Here is an 18092-nt window from a genome sequence, read left to right on the forward strand (position 1 = left end):
CAACCCACAGGGAAGTCCGAGTGTGAAGGAAAATGGACTTTGGGTGGATTCAGATTCGACCCTTCCATATTTTTGGTGAGCTATTGGTTTCGCGCTCTCCTCGGAAAACCTGTATTATATTGTTAAAATTCAAAAAGCTCGCGTTTTCCCGATTTGACATTCAAGCACCATACTTGTAGTAAGTAGTGTCGTTGGCCACTGCAATTTTCAAAAATTATGCCATTAGCCTTGTTTAAATCAACCCTGCGCACAATTAAAAGCGCCTATCGTGACCCTTTCCTTCCCGTCCAATTTTATAAATGCCGATCTCTTGAGGCGAGATAGGACTTTGCTGGAGAAGACCACTCGTTCGCTCTTTATCCAACCTTGGGAATTTATAAACTGCGGTCATGGGACTTACCTCCCATTCCTAGGAGTTTCAAAGCTTTCTTCTCGTTTTTTTTTGTGGGTCTTCTGCTCCAAGAATGGAGGCCGTTCGAGGTCGCCCGTCGTCTCAGGAGTTTAATGTCAAAAGTTCAGCTTGTGACCAAGTTGCTTCCTGCTGACTTCCATCCGTATAAATTCCGTTCTCGTTTCTACACTTCTTCCCTGCCCTGTAGAAATCACAGTATGGCGCGGACCGCGGTGCCGCGCATTAACCATGGGTGGGTCTGATAACGTCAAGACTGAACCACCACTTTCGGGTGGTAAAATGGGGTACGCTCGTCTTCCGCTCTGAGTTTTACGCGGGGATTGTTCAATGGTGCAGATTTCCTCTTTGCTTCGATGGCGCATCAAGATCTCAGCATTAAAAGGCGCACACAAAAGCTCTTTCGTATTTAAGAAAAATTGAGTTTCGGAACATGATTGAAATCACTCCATAAATTTCTTTGCGGGGGAAATCCTTCCGCTTCCTCCGATTGAGACAAGTAGCGAGCACCACTGAATAGCGATGGCGATTCCGAGCACGCCCCAAAGGTATTTGGATGCTTTTCGTTGCACTGACAACTGAATTCTGCGGAGGAATGTGATGCATATATATATGTATACCAGCTCTAATACACGTTCCATGTTAGCACCCACACACAATGAAGAACACATTGACCCCTGCAATTCCAGCTGCTCACAAAGCGAAATTGTGACCATAATGTTGTCGATCTTTCAATATCCGACTCATTCGGACATGAAATTGATTTCCCACTGAATTCAGATTAAACGGGTTGCCAATAGGAACATTGAGGCATTTATTTTTGCGCCATGACGCCGATGAGACCTTGAAGTGATTTGCTCAGGGAGAAAAGAAAAGTTTAGGTTCGGGTTTGGAGGTGTAGGGAGAGGGAGGGCTCCTTTATATATGCGACTTCAAATCAAAGATCGCAGGAGGACATCTCTTAATACGAAAGTGCGGCGATCCTGGTCACGTGTTTGTTTGCCAGACAATACTGGAAATTACATTTTGCATAATTTTAGTCATAAAACGACAAATAAGAAAGTATTATAATATACTCTCGCAAAATCTCCCATGCCTGCCCTCTAGCCCCGAATTAACATCCCTGGCACCGCTATCAGCGACTTTTTGAACACGAGTTTCCGTGAGTTGGCGGGAGCTGATGGGAAGGTAATCCTGACGGTGTGAGTCATGTGGGATCAATACAAGAATGGAGCGGCAGTGAGAGTACTTCAAGTTTGGGGGTGAAATCAACCATGAGTCTTAAGGGTCGGAAGAGCTGGGTAGCTCCTCGATTAGCGGGGTCATAAGAAGCAAACATTGTGAATGTCCAGTATCTGATTTCGCGTGTGCTGCCAGTGTGTTATGGGGCTTGCCATCATCCACGAAGGCTCTGCTCTGCGACGATGTTGGCGGGGATGGCGAGCTGGGGTAAACAGTGAAATTGAAGGCCCGTGACAGGCTGGGCGGAAATTCCCGCCGCACCAATTGCCGCACATTGCGGCGGTTTTTCGCCGCACATTCGAATTCAGAGATTTTCTGGAATCTGGATCCACCATGCGCTGCTTGAACCTGTTTGTGTTTATATTCTTCAAATACGTCGTGGGAACTGATCTACGAATTCATATGTTTCAGGAGAGCTATAGCCTATCAGGCCCGCTTCTTGACTTCCCTGCGGAATAGATTGGAGTCAGTTACTTACCAAATGTAATTCAGTGGAAAAGCAGAGTGTTGTTTTTGTTGTGGCAGCAGTGTGATAACATAAGGCGACATGTGGAGAGCTACGTGCCAATCGGCAAATTCGCAGTGCTAGCGTGCCCGGATTTTTAATTATCTTTACCCTCGCTCTCTACCAGGGCGGTTAGCGTATAATTAATATTCAAAGTATCACTGCCCCCAAGAGCCCTGTATTAACATTATGTACTGTTCCAACTGGTATTTACGACCAAAGCGCGTCTGAAATTAGAGACTTTTGACTGACCGGTGCTGAACACTCGTCATGCCCAGTGAGATTTTTTCTTTCTTCCCTCTCTGGTACACATGAAATTTCAACGGCCAAAAAGGCCATGGCGTAGTCACAAGGGGCAAACGGCTTTTGTCGCCAGGTAAAGAGGTGATAAACAATAAATAACTATGTTAAATTTTTTATTCCACATTTGTTGAAAAAATGATCAGTTAAATAAAATTCAAATGTTCTTGCTCATTATCTTTGCAAGAATGGTTGATAAAAAGAAAATGTTGTTGCCAGAGTAGCATAATAAATATCAACCCTGTTTTGCTGCAGCAACAAAGATGAGGTGACAAGTTTATGTCATTGAAAGCCCGTTCCTGACATGAGGAATTGGAACAAAGAATTTAACTAATTGCCAGGGAATTAGACATTCCTACACAGGCCAGATCACCTCGTTGCTTGGCAAATATGTAAACTCTTTGTTCCTGTTCCCGCGTGTCAGAAGGAGCTTTCAATGACATTAAATCGTTGCCTCATCATTTTTGCTGTGGCAAAACAGTGTTAACCTTTATCTTCCTACCCCAGAAACAACATTTTATTTTTATCACTCATTTTTGCAAAAATTATAAGCAAGAAAATTTTAACCTTATTTAACTGCTCATTTTTGCTGCAAATGTGGAATAAACAATTTAACATAGTTATTTACTGTTTAGTGCCTCTTTACCTGGCGACGAAAGCTCTTTGCCCCTTGTGAGTACAGAATGTCCCCGTCAAATAATTTCTGCTTCTGGGTCACAATGATGAATCGACAAACGGTGTAAAGGTAACATATCCCCAGAAAGCCTAATACCACCGCGCCCACAAAATTTAACAATTGAGAAACGCAATTGATAGAACGAAAGGAAATCAGAAAGCAGCGGAAGAATATTTTACAATCAACTTCCGCGCACCCTCATTCGGAATTTCGTAAGAGCGTAGTCCGCAATGATTTTCCCCTGGGGTGGCATACACTGGATCAATGCTCAAGGGTTTCAGCGTCTCTTACAATTTTTACGGGCTTCCCCGCGGTTTCTGTTACCAATTAGATCCGAGTTACGGATAGGTTAGTCATAATCTTGAAAGTGCGTTTCCTCGCTTGAGGGACTCACACATTGGCGCATGCTTGTAGCCCCTTTTTCTAGGCGATCAGTTTCAAATGTGAACGTGCTTATGGCTTGAGCATGGTGACTTGAACGCGTGAGGCCGGGGATTTCTCGGTCAGAGGAGGCTGTAGAGCGTGTCATGGGTGCACTCCGTAAATTACGAGACTTGTTTGGTTTTTGTATGTGGTTCCCTACTTTATTCATTAGCGAGGATCTTCTGCCTACTGATTGATTTTCTCACCGTAACGTCGATCAACCGGAATGTATATTATATTCAAGTTGTTATGATTGTGTTATGACAACACCAAGCGATCTCACTGGTCGACGGTTGTGTCTCAATAAGACATGAGAAATTGGTCTGAATACCCTAGCCAACGGGCTTGTCTAGAGATAGAAAAAGCGAGTTCGACCTTATCTGTCCAACTGCGTGCACAATTCAAAACTCGCTTACCTCGACCAGCTTCCCCATTGCATGTGGCGTCAACGAATTTCCCCCACAATCAGGAACTATGACCTCGCATCGCTACGATGACGAGGTGGTAAATACAATGCTACGACGAAAGCCGCATGATAGCTGGTCGAAGTGAGAGATGGAGGCGGTGAGTAAGGAGAAGAGAGGAAGCGGGGGCTGAAGTCTGGGAGAGATCGGCGAAGATCAGTGATTGCAGCTTCCGACCTCCTGAATCATCCCCCGACGCCCATCCCCTTGACCACAGGTCCAAACTACGTGGATACGATAAGACGCCCCGAACGATGGGAAGCAAAGAATGAGCAGCGACTCGGATGTCACGCGTTATGTTGGAGAGTGGTGTCGTTTGAGGATGTGCTGAAACATTGATCAAGGTAAGCAATCGTCAAACTATAGACAGGGAAAGTGCAAGTTACCTCAGGATCCAATCTGTCACTGCATAGATCGGTCCTACCGCAAACAACGTCTGCTGGCTAACGACCTCAATAACGACCACGCGGAGACGTAATGGATGTGGACGAGGACCATGCGGTTATAACTAGTCGGCCCAAGACCGACTTCCAGTAGACAATCTTGCGCGCCTCCTCAAAGTCGCAGTCTAGAGATCTCATTTTGCTTGATGAGGCCCTACGGCATCGAGGGAACGTTCGTTAATCTTGTCACAGAAGCATTTATTCAGGATGACTTACCACGCGGGCTCCGTTCCATAGTTTTGTGAGAGCAACGGCGAAAAACACAAGCGTTGATGGGTGCGAGAACACGTTGTGGAGGATTAGAATAAGCGGGTGACGATCAGGAAGGACGAGATGTGAAACGCGGGTTGAGGGTGGATATGACCATCAAGGAGTTCAAGGCAGATCAACTGATAGAGTTTGGAATGGTGACGCAACCCTGGAGAATGGCAAGAAAGAAATGGATAAAGAAAGGACAATGAGGACGATGTGGAGTTGATGTGGAGAAAAAGAGCGGAACTCTGCTCACGGTTTGAAACAAAACCTCCATGGCGCGCACGAACTAAGTCCAAAATTAGCGTCAAATATCTACATTGAAAAGGAAAGAGAAAGAATTTACCGCCAATACGGTGCCACGCACTGCCACCGGAGATATCCTACTTTATATCTAATCTAATCTATACATCTTTGGCTTCGTCCAACAACGTACACCACGTTAACGTTATCGCATAGGTCTCCCCGCCACCTCGCCATCGTCGCCAGTCGCCGCAAAGCGGAACACCTGTGCGCGGGTAAGAAGAATCTGAAAGGCAAGGTAGTGCATCTAACCTTTCAGTAAATTTCAGTCTTCATGCCAACTTCATGCCCTTTCGTTGCGATGCTGGGTCTATTGGATAAGAGGTAAAAATCGACACGTTCAGTTGGCGTCCTGGTCTCGGCAAGTTCTTGGCGTGTTCAATTGTGCAGATGCGAATGCAACGTGAATGAAGGAGTAAGTTGCATTCACACACCCGGCGAAGGCTGAAGCTGCGTTTGACAATATCTTTTCAAAGTTCAGGTGACTGTCCATGCTCGAAATTCTGATTGCCACTCCTCTCTACACGTCTCCACGCATTTCGGACACGCTTTTGCCCAACTTGTGCTTCAAGTATATACATTCCCGACCGACAGTGGACTCGAGACAAAAATCTTATTCGCATTAAATCAGCAGATGGTAACCAATCCACGGTCCCCTTTGTTTGTATCAAAATTTTTAGCCTGCAATGACGATGGCAAAATGAATTCCTGTTTGCCTCCTGCTATCTGGTAATATGACCATTTGGATAGTAAGGCAGCGACTCTGACGTTTGCTTTAGCCAATAGTAATTCATTCACGGAGCTATCAAAATCCCAACCGAAGATATTTATGAAACTCAACACCCCACACAACTGGAAAAGGGTACAAGTATTTAGTGGGGTCTACAGGTATAAAATCAACGCGACGCACCCCCAAACTCTCCAAGCCTCAAACACCAACTCGAAGTCTCATACATACACACCATGAAACTCCTTCCGCTCATCAGCCTTGCTCTTTCCTTGAATACGTTCACTGTCAACGCGCTTGCCTGCTTCGTCGTCCGAGCTCGATCCCTCGCGACCGTTGACGAAGCCAGAATCTGCTTCCCCGAGATCCTCTCCCTCCCGGTCACAGCGCCATTACTCTGTGCGACGGAACCGACCGCATTGATAATTGTTACGCCTACGAAGCTGCAGTAGGGACCTGTAACGTCAGTCAAGATTATTATTTTTTCTTCAAAGACGGTTCCGAATCTACCATTTCCAAATTAATCTCTTCTCGTCTTTTGCCAATCAAGGGGACGTTTCCTTCCTGTACACCACGGACTCGTGCACCGCTGACAATTGCGAAGCTTGCAGAAGATTGAGTTCCTCGCATAATTCGCATAGAGAGTCTTTTAAATCTTCAAACATGAAGGAGAAGTGGAGTCGTTTCAACGTTGATAGCGAGGGATTGTTGATCGACGCCGCCATACCTGCGAACGGTGCACCGGTGAAGTCGCACACTACATGAATGAGATATAAGATTTAATTTTCTTAAAAAGTGTTTCTGGTAACTGTAGAGTTTTTACGTTAATGAACGCGCGCGGGAGTTGAGATAGCCAAATCCGAATCTGTATGTTCAACATCTTAACATTGCTAAAGTCTAGCACCGGGCCATCGCTGGCAGTGGGGAGGCACATTGCATATTGATCCGAAGCGATCGTCTAAAACTCTGGGATTCTGACGTTGAAACAAGAAGTAGAAGTAAAATATTCTTGCTCGTCGACAGCGAAAACAGGGAAATCGACCATAGATATGGTGAGTTCCGTGAGGTAAAGGTGCACCTTTTTTGGCCCCCAAATACAAGCTCGTTGTTCCCAAGTTGATTTCACCGGATGCACTACTTGCTGGCCCCTTGGTTGTTCCCCTCCTGATCGACTGATCATCATCGAGGTCGTTGTTCGGAAAAAGCCGATCTTGGATGATGAAATTCGTTCATAACTTGGCTTACCGATCATTGTGCTGGGTATTTATCTGCCAGTTATCTGCCCGGCAAAGTCCGGGATTTTGTAGTTTACATATTTTTCAATAGATACAGTACTACTGTTGCTCAATTTTTGCATGTACATACTCACAGTTGTAAGCTATAATTTCGTCTCAGAGAGTTAATTGTTTTATGTAGCCAATGTGGAGAACTCGAGACCAAAGTTATCTGCCACCCCGAAAAGTTATCTGCCATTAGTCACGTGCACGTGACAAAAACAGAATCCTTGGAAATTCAAGCCATCATTGACAACACAGAGACAATTCTTGACTTCAAATGAAGCCGGAACTCAGAGAGAAGGTGCCTTGGGTTCTCATAGAAAAATTCTAGGGGGAACCGTTGAGACAATTCAGTTATATTAGTTTTGTTGTGTTATCACCAGGCTTGTTCATCTGCGTGCGAAGCACGCAACAAAAATTTTCTCCAACTCCAAGCAGCTTTACCTCTAGAAGCACCCAGGCCATCTTGTTGAAAAATAATTTTAACACAATGTGCTGTTGGGAATATCTAAGCAAATTCTTTCTATTTTATTTCTTTTTTATGTTTTGCTTTCTTTTGACACCCAGCACATTGAACGCAAAACCCATAACTTCTCACGATTCAAGGCACAGGTGTATCGGCCCTCATTTCCGTCCACCAACATAAGACAAGGGGTACGCACCGGCAATTGCCGACATATGGGGTAGGGAGGGGGGGTGGTAGGTCGAGCGCTTATCCAAATTTAAAAAAATTGTTGATTATTTCGCTTGATTTCGCCTTATGAGAGTCCAGAAAGCTGTTGTATCTCAATCTATCAAATCCCTATGAGCGTAGGGTCGCGTTTGGCGCATCTGACGTCAGTGGCTGGGTCGGCCCGGTTCAACAACAAACGTTCACACCAAGAAGTTCACTCTGCCATCGCTCTATCGTGAGCGCTTACCGTTGGCCCTCCTCCTCCTCCTCCCGCTAAATGTCAAATTTGTGCCAACTTTCGTAAGTTCAATGGTCCGCAAGTGGATTTTGCGCTATGCTTCAGCATTGAAGCACGTTGCACGTGGTCCGTGCATATTTACTTCCGTTCCGTCAGGTCTCATTTTTTTTAGATCTATGGTCACCCTCGCCGTACCACCACCATATCTGCCATGCCAAGACAAAAAAGGTCCCAAAAGGTATTCATCTGTCCACTTACAGGGTTTGCCCTATAACCGTGAATAACTATCAACAGGAACCATCCGAGCACAACGCGTCAAGCACTCGATGGTGTCCAGAGTGCAAGATCTCTGTAGGACTCAGCTTCGCCGGCGAGAAGAACTGGACTCAACACGTCGATAGCGCCGCTCATAAGACGAACGTCCGCCAAGCTGCAGCCATTCCAACCAAGAAGATCAGTTCGTTTTTCACCAAGACGGTGACACCTACCGCCTCCTGCCCCACTTTCCGCTGTCTAAAGACCAGCGTCCGCACCAGAAAGATGGCCGCCCCCGCGACGTATACTGGGATAGCCATATCTAAGTAAGTGATCATGATGGAATCGTACGCATGCGTTTATGTCGAACACACTAGTACCGCACCTGCCGTTCGTCATTGGGAGTGAAATTTTTAACGCAGAGGCTTACAGTTGCGTCCAGCTTGTCGGTACTATCATCACTTGGTTTTTGTCGGGGTCATTATTGGTGCAATGTTGTGTGTTTACTTCACTCTATTTCTTAACCATACCACTCATCCTCATCTCTTGCGGATTTTCAGACGATTTCTTCTGCGCCGATCATTTGAATGGGGACTTGAAATTCATCAAAGTAGCAGGTGCGCATCATCGCGATTTTTGTTGTCTCGCCTTCATGTACCAAATATTAGTTTGGATATGCCTCGCCGTTGATCAGCCTGGTGCGGTCGATGGCTGTGACTGCGGGTGCTTGGCAAAGCTTAATAGTTGCATGGGGAAACCCAACAATTTTCACTGGCCCTTCCGTGTTTCCCGTCCTTACCGTACCACTCACTGGGATAGGCGAGTCTTCCACTCAACCGATGCTTCAACGTACTGACTTCGCCATTAATAGAAGCCTGCATTGTTCAGTTTTTTTTTGCCTGGTGAGTCCTCATAAAACCTCGTTTTCGCGCATAACCTCCAACATCCTTATAGGCGAATATGGACCCTGAAAAGAGGGTTCAAAATCTATCGAATTATTTCAAGCGTAATGTGTTTGGTTAACGGCCTTCCCTGGTTTGTTTTACATGCATTGAACTTTTTCTAGGTGGCGTTTATGCAATTAGCGGCTGCGATTGTCAGTGCCCGTGGAGCAGCTGTACGTGGTTCATAACTTTACGGCAAACGCTTCATAGATTTGATAATAGTACGCTCAATCTGAAAGGTTATTAAGCCGATGGCAGCATACTTTAGACCTTTCAGCTGAGATACGTTCTCTTTTGCCATATCTGCGAGATGCTTAAAGTGCTCAACCTTTCCATCAAAATCTTTGGTTATGGGGGACCTTGATCTGTGACTCCATCATCGTTGCGACCATGACATTTCTGGTACTCCCGTTCTCAGTGTAATTTAAACTGGTTCAAATCTTCTCTCTTTCTCTAGCTCGTACAGGCAAAACTAGAATCCTCATTTGAGTCAACGAAGCGTATTATCGATCGTCTCATTATTGTAACCTGGGAGACCTCTGCCGTCACCCTGATCACGACTCTCGTTCAACTAATTTTATATTTAAGATCTCCGACAAATTCACTCAACCGAGTTGGAATGTAAGGCAAGCGATAAACTTAGTGTGAATGCTACTGATGTCTAATCTTCCAGAATCTACATTTTGGGGGGCTTGTAACTTGTCCCTGAGCTGTGAGTGTCTTTTAAGAGATGCTGACTCGAACAGGTATTCCAACGTGCTCCTTAGCGTTCTGAATAGCCGGAAACGTGCTCGGCATCGGCTAGTTGAACCAAGTCAAACGTTCAGCTTTAATTTTTCTCAGCAAAGTACTACAACGCCTCTGTCATCCATATCCGAGGAAGCCCCAAGCAGCGAAGTGGCTAGTAAAACGCAAAAAGACGAGGAAGGCCATGTCAAATCCGAAAGCTCACCTCGACGTTGAGTCGAGGTCCGTCTTTGAGACCTACTTAATCCTCCGGGAAGCCGTGTTATGATTTCTTTTTCGCAATACGTGCACCGACAAGTTTGCCTTCACCTTGGAATGGTATGTTGTCGTCAAAGTCTGTTAATTATTGTGAGCTCTGGGGTAATATTTCGTAGCTGAATTAAAAGGGTATCCGAACAATTTCTCGGATCTGACGGGAAGTTCGACACTGGTTAAATTCCAACTAGGCAATCGGGATAACCAGAATTGACTGACGGAGGCTCGTCACTAATTCAATAGTAGAGAATAATGTAGTAATAGAAAGTCATGGTATACTATGCAGTCGATAAATAGTAATAATGTAGTCATCTAATCATAATCGTGGTCGTAAAGTATTAGTCGTAAAGTAAGGTAATCAAAAGAATGAAATAAATAGTCCGTATACCTCAACGCTGTCAAAAGAAACTTGGCCTACCATCCCAACAAGAGCGCAAAACCGACCACCAGCCACGCAGGAAGATACCCACCATCCCCTACGCGCATGCGAACCCCAGCGCTGGACTTGGTGCCATTATTTGCCGAAGAGGTCACATCGTCGTCCACCGCCTTGACCATCGAGGAATCACGCAGGATCGTTGCAGGCAAAGTAGGCTGTGTCTCAATCTTCCCGGAACCGAGCATCACCTCAACGCCGACGGAAGGGACGCCATTTACAACGACGAACAACCACGCGGGGCCAGGGGCAATGATGGCAGGGTTCGGAGGGAGCTGTGCGACGTGGAGAAGGGCCGTGTTATTGCTGAACCCGGTGTAGGTAGATTGGAGCTGAAGGAGACGTTGGCCCATGTTCTTGTGTGACAGGGTGCGTTAGCGGTCATATAAGAAACAAAGAAAGAACCGCGTACAATAGCGTGGGTCGAAAATCCGGTTTTGATAAGGACGACCGTGGCACCCACCACATTGGTGATGTCGCCGAACAGATCGGCGGAATCCAAGCTGATATCGAACGATGGCCCGCCATACGAAAACTGGGTGATGAGGCCTTTGGGCTGAGGACGCCTCATGTTATAATACTTGGGGAAGAACCGCTCAGTGCGATGTTCGGACGGGTATCGCAGCTCGGGAAGATCGGACCAATCAGAGTTGGGGTTTGAGCCAGAGATGAATACCGAACCTGAAAAAAGATCAGTTGGAGAACTCCAAAGGAAACGATTCTAGTAATCACCGTCAGGAAGGAGGGTTGCCGACGAATGATACATCCTAGGAACGGTACTGGGAGAAAACCCATCGCTCGACCATTGTTTTCCTGCTGCTGCCTTGGGATCGTAGATGAGTGGAGTGAGAACGGGATCGTCGGCATACGACTGGCCGACGGCCCAAGTATCGTTTCCGTAGCCAGCAGTACCTATGTATAAAAAATCAGCGTTGTCGATGAGGGCCCTGAACGCGTACACGTACCCTTTCGCGCACCATTGAGCGCCAAGACTGTTTGATCAGGGAGGAGGATCAAGCTTGTGAGCACACGCGGCTCCGGGAAGGGTTCTACATCTCGGTATTTGCCTGAAACGTCGGGGGTGATCTGGACGCACGAGGCGGAAGTCGGGGTCTCCATCGCGTTGAAGCCAGGGGCGCGCCATCTGAATCGTTCACGTTAGGGACGCCCAATGCCGTGGACGCGGAAAGGAGCTTACTGGTCAGTTGGAACGTTGGAACCGCCACAAAACATGATAGTCGCCGTGTAATTGTTGCTCGGAGTAAGAGGCATCATGGTGGTGCCAGCGCTAGCAGGATAGGTCCTTACCGCTGCCGGCATATCGTCGAGGGGCTGTTCATTTTGGGTCTTGTAATCCATTAGGATGGTTTGCCAGTTAGATTGTATCAGGAGCTTTCCGGAGGGAAGGAGCCAGGTGAGCGGGAAGAGGTTGGTAGGGAGTGTGTTTTCAAGGACAGGAGAGTGGACGGGCTGGCCTCTGGACGGGTAGAACTCGTAAGTGGGGTTGTTCTGTCCTGGGTCGTTGACGAATCCTCCGGTCCTGCAACCACCAATCTAGATGGAGACATCAGCTGGAATAATTTACGGATAACGGGGCGACGTACGATAATGAAGCTTCCATCCTCAAGAGTCTCCCTACAAGGCAGGTTAGTCATTGTTTCGGAGTTTCTGACGAGTACTCACACCGTGGGGTACCATCTTTGATCAATCGCAGTAGGCGAGATGGACCACTGCATATTGCCATCAGGACCTTTGGAGAGCAGACGAACGCTATGACGGGCCTTGATGAGAATAGACAGACTTTTATAAAATGGTTGACTCACGAGTTGCGGCCATCGAGATCATTGTATGGCCCTCCTCCATCCTGGCGATCAGCGGTCATCCCGCCATACGTCACAGCTTGATTCCCACCGACGATGGACCAAGTCCCGTCTCCCATCACACCACCACCCTAAGGGAAAGCGTCAGCCACACACGCACAAATGAAATGACAGAAGAGCGTACCGCGCAGAACGAGTTGGTGACAATCTCCATGGCTCGCTGGTCATTGTTGCGGAGATCCCATTCTACAGCGAGCTCAGATACTGTATGCCTGCAACAAAAAACAAAAAAAGAGGTGGCTGACCTTGAGCCCAAGCGGGATGACCATTGATCTGACCGGGATTGTTCTCAGCTCTGTCGGTAATGTAGACCTTGTCGAAAGATCCAAGAAACATCTACGCGGGATTGAGTAAAGGCGTGTTTGCATACATCGTCGAGTTACTGACCTGCTGTGCGTTGACGAGACTCTTACCGAGGATCTCAAAAGTGCCTGGAACTCCATGATGAGCGGGTTGTTGGGGTTGAGGTGCCTGTTGCTGGGCGATGGTGGCTGGCACGGCGAGGGCGAGAGCGAATAGATTGTGGGCGTAAAAGTTCTTCATGTGGTCGTCGTCGAGGATTAGGTATAGATGTCGTTAAATAGGCGTTATGTCGTTAGGGTATAGTGTCTTGAGGACTAAGAGAACAGCGAGGAGGGGGGAGACTAGAAAAGGAGAAGAAAAAACAGAGAAGATGGTGGTAGTGAAGAAAGAAGGGCGAGATCGAAAGTTCGCCTCTAAAACAGCCAGTTCTGTCACGTGTGCGCGTCGTTTACATAAACAACTCGGGATCGATCAAAGGGTCTCAAGCTTTTCTTTGCTCCAAAGAGGATGAAACTCAGAGAGGCGATACGTGAGTATTTCCAATTTCTTGAAATCATTTGCGAGCGAGTCGAATGCCAATACTTACTTCAAATCACGATAGGCCAGATTTACCTGGAAGCAAGCTTATCCCGTTCAAATTATCGCATATTCAATCTACAGGAGTGATAATCCAGAGCTGATTCGGCGGGAAGAACGGCGGTTCACTCGGACCAACGATTAGCAAGCCGCAAGCGACCTACATAATTTCCAACAAACCGCCTTTCAATAGTACAAAATACAGAACTCACCTGAGTTCCTGCTTCATTCTCAGGTAAAACCCAACCATCCTTCGTCACCGGGTTGTCAATGCTGAAAAACTATGTTTAACCTCACTCCAGCTCGACGAAGGAACCTACTTACATGTAGACATCTTTTCCAACATCCGGAGCATTCGTAAGACACCATCTAACGCCCTCATCTACCCCCTCAAACAACGACGCAAACACCTGGCGATTTTTCGAGAACGCAGGAGCACCGCCAGCTTTGACAGTGTATACGAAAAGTAACACACTCCCCAAATCGGGACAGCGACACATAGGGTCATAACGCGACACATAGGGTAAATTGCCGACACATTGATGTGTTCCTCCTTTCTAATGTGTCGATTTTACATGTGTTCGACACATCTGAATGTGTCGAATCTATGTCATCGTGTGCCTGCTCATCTGGCCAACTTCAGTTTCTTTTTTTTTATTACAAGTCCCCCTGTCCAAGTCCTTCTGTACCCGGGTAAATGGCAATATAATATGTATTCCTTATCTACGAGAAACACTTTACATGGGAAGGTAATAGTATACCTACATATGTAGAAGTAGGAAGTATCAACGTAGGAGCACCACGTCTCCCCTTCAATAACGACCCCTTGCTAATCGATTGTTTTGGGCTCGTGTTCGGGTTGTGTTCGTACGTCGGGGCTGGTTGTGCACGCTGGCGTTAAGCTCAACACGTCGGTGTTGGTTCGTAGAGGGGGGCGTTGGGTCATGTTATGTCGGCATCACGAGGTTTTTCTGGTGATATGGGGTATGCGAGGAAGAGAGTGGGGGTGGAGGATGGGGGCAGGCTGGGGAATTGTCGATGGTGCGATTGGGTTTGCCAATCGTGGTCGTGGGCACCCGTGTCCGTTTGTCGAGGGTGGTGATGAGCCCCCGTGGCCCCGTGGACATTAGTGGGCGCTCGTCGTCGTCCGTCGATCGTGGGCCCTCGTGGCCATCCGTCGATCGTGGGCGTGGGCCGTACATAGAAGCTTGTCAATTGTGGTGGTGGGTCCTGGTACCCAATCGTCAGAGATCGTGGTGGGCCATCATCGGCGTTCCTCGATGGTGGTGCTGGGCGCGCGTGGATGTTGGTGGGCGCTCGTCTCCGTCCGTCGATGGTGGTGCTGGCGGGCCCTCGTGGCCGTTCGTCGATCCTGGTGGTGGGCCCCGTGGACGTTCGTTGGTGGTCGTCGCCGTTCCTCAATCGTGGTGGTGGATCCTGGTGGCCGGTCGTCGATGGTCGTGGTGGTTGTGAGAAGAGAGGGGTAGTGACGTGTGACATCGCATTCGTCACCTCACCCAATTGGGATGTGTCCAACTGTGTTGCTCGTCCTCTTGTCGTCCTCTGATCCTCGACACAGTGTCGAGGATGAGCCTTATCCCCTTTCGGGGAGTGTGACGCCGTACGTATATCCTCCAGCTTTGATGGTGTAAACCCCAGATTGCTCTTCAATTACCAACTACGACGATCACAAAGAATGCTCAGGTTGATTGCCAATTCATTCAAGAATCAAGACTTACGGGATACGCCCGTTGTCCAGAAGCGATAGAAACAATCGGCTTGGGAAGGAGACTATGATCTTCGTGGGCTGCCCGCTGGACGAAAGAATCGAAGCATTTATTGCGGATGAGGTATTTTCCTGTAGGGAGCGTCATTTTTGACGGTGCTCTGGAAGACGTACCTTCGGGCTTTTATATATCGTGATCGTAACAAGATCGTAAACTTCATTTCCACGCTTGTGCGATAGAATTCGAGGAAGCGTGAGGTTGTTTGTGTTAGGGGTATGGAAGGTCCGTTCATATAAATCACTTGACACTCGCTAGATAGCAAGAACGAAGCTTACTTTGCTGAGCTCAGAGCTTGGCGCACATAGTGAGGAAGCATCTAAAAATAAAGGTTACAGCTGGCGAACCATTCGACCAGCTAAATGAGGTCACGATGAACGAAATATTCAACGGAAATGTCTTTTCTCCTGTTCCGGACGAAAGAAGACCGCACCAACGTATGCAGTATGTACCCACTGTCAGACGCGAAAACGCCACAAGATGCCCAAGAAATATCTAGTCTATGAATCATAGATAGCAAAGTACAACAATAAATGGGCACAGGAAAATCTGCGTGGCACGAGCGTGGCGTGCGTGTAGGTGCGTGCAAGGGTCTAGCGTGCAGGGAGGGGCTGCGTGCACTGACAGAGGATGTGCGTGCATGCTCCTAGCGTGCACCCGGGCGCGCGTGCATAATATATAGGGTGCGTGTATGCGCACCTCATAGTATGAGGTGCGTGCATAATAAAAACAGTCAAGTATCTTACTGTTTCATAATGTACACTAGTGTGGCCCTCCTGTAGGATACTTAATTGTTTACAGCCATGTGCTGAACATAGGGCACGGTCTTCTTGATCATCTTGGGGCATGGTTTGGGAAGCGATTTCTTTTCCGTCAGTTGTATTATCTCTTCGCGGTGAATGTAATCGGGTCCAAACTATTTGACATCATGTGAGTCACCTCAAACTTAGTGGGTTTCACTTACCTGAAGATCATCACCATCTCCGGGACAATCCTGGTGATTCAAGTCTTCCATCCTTGCATACGGATCCCAATCTTGGTGATGTCCTGTGTCCAAGCCCCATTGACAATAACTCGTGATCCCCACAGCTCTCGAAACCTCAAACATCTTGGTCTCCAGATTCTCCAAGGCCTCGCGTTCAACATCAATGTCGAACAAGACTGAAGGGATACTTGTAAATTGGATCCTCCAAGCCTCGTTGATGATTTCTGGCTGTGTGAGTACCTTGAACTTTGGTTCATTTTTGATATGTTCTGCAGTGTAAAGGGTGAACACATGAGCGAGCAGTAAGCGCCCGAGCCAGGTCTCTGCATTTTTGCTGATGTGACACAGAAACCAATTTGCAATCTGGGCTCTCTCGATGATAGAAAGAGCTCCGCAATACAGAACCAAGCTTGTTTGAAGAGGCTTTTTGCCATTTTCTAACCAATCTCTTGCCGGGATGATTTCACTCTTCAGGTCATCCGGACCATAGCATGTGAGTAATTTCTTCAGAAGCTTTTTGAATGGCGAGAGGATTTTGTTGATTTCCTCGCTGTATGGTATTTTAGATGGATCCGCGAGAATGTCTTCTGAGGTTTTGACGTCCCGGGCATGTTTCCATTTTCCGAGCTAAAAATGTGGATGAGTACATTATCTGATTAAACCAATGGTGTCACTCACCCGTATTACTCGTCTTGCCAATCGGTCGTTCCACAACGAATCAACGATGTCCTTGGTATTCACAACAGAAAATCCACCAGCTGCAGGCTCATCCTTGTCAAGATATTGATTTTCCCTCCACCAATGCACCCTCCAACCGTGTTGCACTGCCTGAATGAGGCGCACCGGATACCAAAACAGCTCACGTCTCGCTAGCGCGCCTCTCCCCGCTCTAATGAACAAATTTAAGTACCATTCATAGTGGAGAATATCAAGGTCTGACCGTAATCGTAACTCGAGTGGTTTATTCAATGCAAGACGTGCCTCGAGCTCCCTGTAAGATTTTTTGGTCAACTCAAACACTAATATGGACAATTCAAATCCTTACTTTCATTTAGACTTCCTTGACAAGGGAAAATGGTGCGACAAATCACATGAATCACAGATAAACAGGGCATCTGGCACAAGGTTACTGGCTCTTCCATCGCGCTGGCACGCAATATGAGACCAATCACGACATTGATCGCATTGGATAGCCACCTCATGCTCGTGATGATAAAGAATATTACCATTACCGATGATCCCACATCGGCAGTTCAACTCAAATTCTGAATCTGGGAGAGAAGACAGAGGGCTAGGTGGAGTAGTCGGTGATCCAGGTTGGGAGATTACACCTTCCTCGGGCTCTGGAGACAGAGATTCCTCAGTAATGTCAGCTGGTGCATCGTGCATGAGTATCAAAGCTGGCAGGTTTGTCTCTGATTGGGTGACCATTATTCGTCAAATCATCATATGTATAGATAGTGTTTGAAAGTCCGGTTAGGTCCGGTTATTGAGTGCCCAGGGGCTCTAACCGAGACCGAGACCGGTTAGCCTTTGTCCCGAAACCTAAAATAACCGAACCGGACCGCAACTAACCGGTTACGGTTGGTTATTTGCAGTTACTAACCGGTTAGGACCGAAAAATAAAGAATCGGTTATAACAAGGCAAATATGTTCATATGTATCTTGATAGATATTATTTCTGCATATTCTAGCTTTAAAACGAGCCCAAGAACGCTAAAATTGGCGAAGAATTGACATATTTATGCAATTATCCTTGAAAGTCTACACATTTGAGTGATATTTTAGAGATTTGACTGTAACTTAGTCAAATTTTAAGCGTTTTCGACGTTCTCAAGTGCGTTTTGAAGGTGTATAATAGGGCTGGTTATAACCGGTTATTTAACGGTTAGTTAACCGCAAAATAACCGGTTATTCCATTTTCGAAATCAACTAACCCTAACTGCGGTTAGGTTAGTGTTGCGGTTAGGTCCGGTTATTTTCTGGTTATTTTCC

At 46.9% G+C, this 18092-nt stretch overlaps 6 protein-coding genes across 6 annotated transcripts; 1 reads left to right on the forward strand and 5 right to left on the reverse strand.

Moving 5' to 3' along the window:
* Positions 1–1690: 1690 nt before the first annotated feature.
* On the reverse strand, positions 1691–2495 carry LACBIDRAFT_332173 (uncharacterized protein; the record flags this gene model as incomplete). The annotated part of the gene is made up of 3 exons (XM_001886678.1): positions 1691–2041; positions 2130–2276; positions 2409–2495. The coding sequence occupies 3 exons, from the start codon at positions 2493–2495 to the stop codon at positions 1691–1693; spliced, it is 585 nt and encodes a 194-aa protein (XP_001886713.1).
* A 2266-nt stretch (positions 2496–4761) lies between these two features.
* LACBIDRAFT_332174 (uncharacterized protein) lies at positions 4762–6996 on the reverse strand (the record flags this gene model as incomplete). The annotated part of the gene is made up of 7 exons (XM_001886679.1): positions 4762–4880; positions 4971–5003; positions 5151–5243; positions 5452–5467; positions 5980–6200; positions 6472–6501; positions 6990–6996. 7 exons carry the CDS (start codon positions 6994–6996, stop codon positions 4762–4764), a joined length of 519 nt encoding a protein of 172 aa, XP_001886714.1.
* Positions 6997–7825: 829 nt separating this feature from the next.
* LACBIDRAFT_332175 (uncharacterized protein) lies at positions 7826–9495 on the forward strand (the record flags this gene model as incomplete). The annotated part of the gene is made up of 6 exons (XM_001886600.1): positions 7826–7929; positions 8000–8058; positions 8105–8513; positions 8882–9089; positions 9254–9304; positions 9409–9495. The coding sequence occupies 6 exons, from the start codon at positions 7826–7828 to the stop codon at positions 9493–9495; spliced, it is 918 nt and encodes a 305-aa protein (XP_001886635.1).
* Positions 9496–13401: 3906 nt separating this feature from the next.
* LACBIDRAFT_332177 (uncharacterized protein) lies at positions 13402–13828 on the reverse strand (the record flags this gene model as incomplete). Its single annotated transcript, XM_001886680.1, has 3 exons — positions 13402–13488; positions 13541–13601; positions 13653–13828. The coding sequence occupies 3 exons, from the start codon at positions 13826–13828 to the stop codon at positions 13402–13404; spliced, it is 324 nt and encodes a 107-aa protein (XP_001886715.1).
* Positions 13829–14270: 442 nt separating this feature from the next.
* On the reverse strand, positions 14271–15202 carry LACBIDRAFT_332178 (uncharacterized protein; the record flags this gene model as incomplete). Its single annotated transcript, XM_001886681.1, has 2 exons — positions 14271–14891; positions 15068–15202. The coding sequence occupies 2 exons, from the start codon at positions 15200–15202 to the stop codon at positions 14271–14273; spliced, it is 756 nt and encodes a 251-aa protein (XP_001886716.1).
* Positions 15203–15899: 697 nt separating this feature from the next.
* Positions 15900–17528, reverse strand: LACBIDRAFT_332179 (uncharacterized protein; the record flags this gene model as incomplete). Its single annotated transcript, XM_001886682.1, has 5 exons — positions 15900–16028; positions 16077–16724; positions 16776–16986; positions 17038–17116; positions 17189–17528. 5 exons carry the CDS (start codon positions 17526–17528, stop codon positions 15900–15902), a joined length of 1407 nt encoding a protein of 468 aa, XP_001886717.1.
* Between the last annotated feature and the right edge of the window lie 564 nt (positions 17529–18092).

Source organism: Laccaria bicolor, genomic scaffold (assembly GCF_000143565.1).
Source record: "Laccaria bicolor S238N-H82 LACBIscaffold_39 genomic scaffold, whole genome shotgun sequence".
In the NCBI taxonomy this organism is placed as follows: domain Eukaryota; kingdom Fungi; phylum Basidiomycota; class Agaricomycetes; order Agaricales; family Hydnangiaceae; genus Laccaria; species Laccaria bicolor.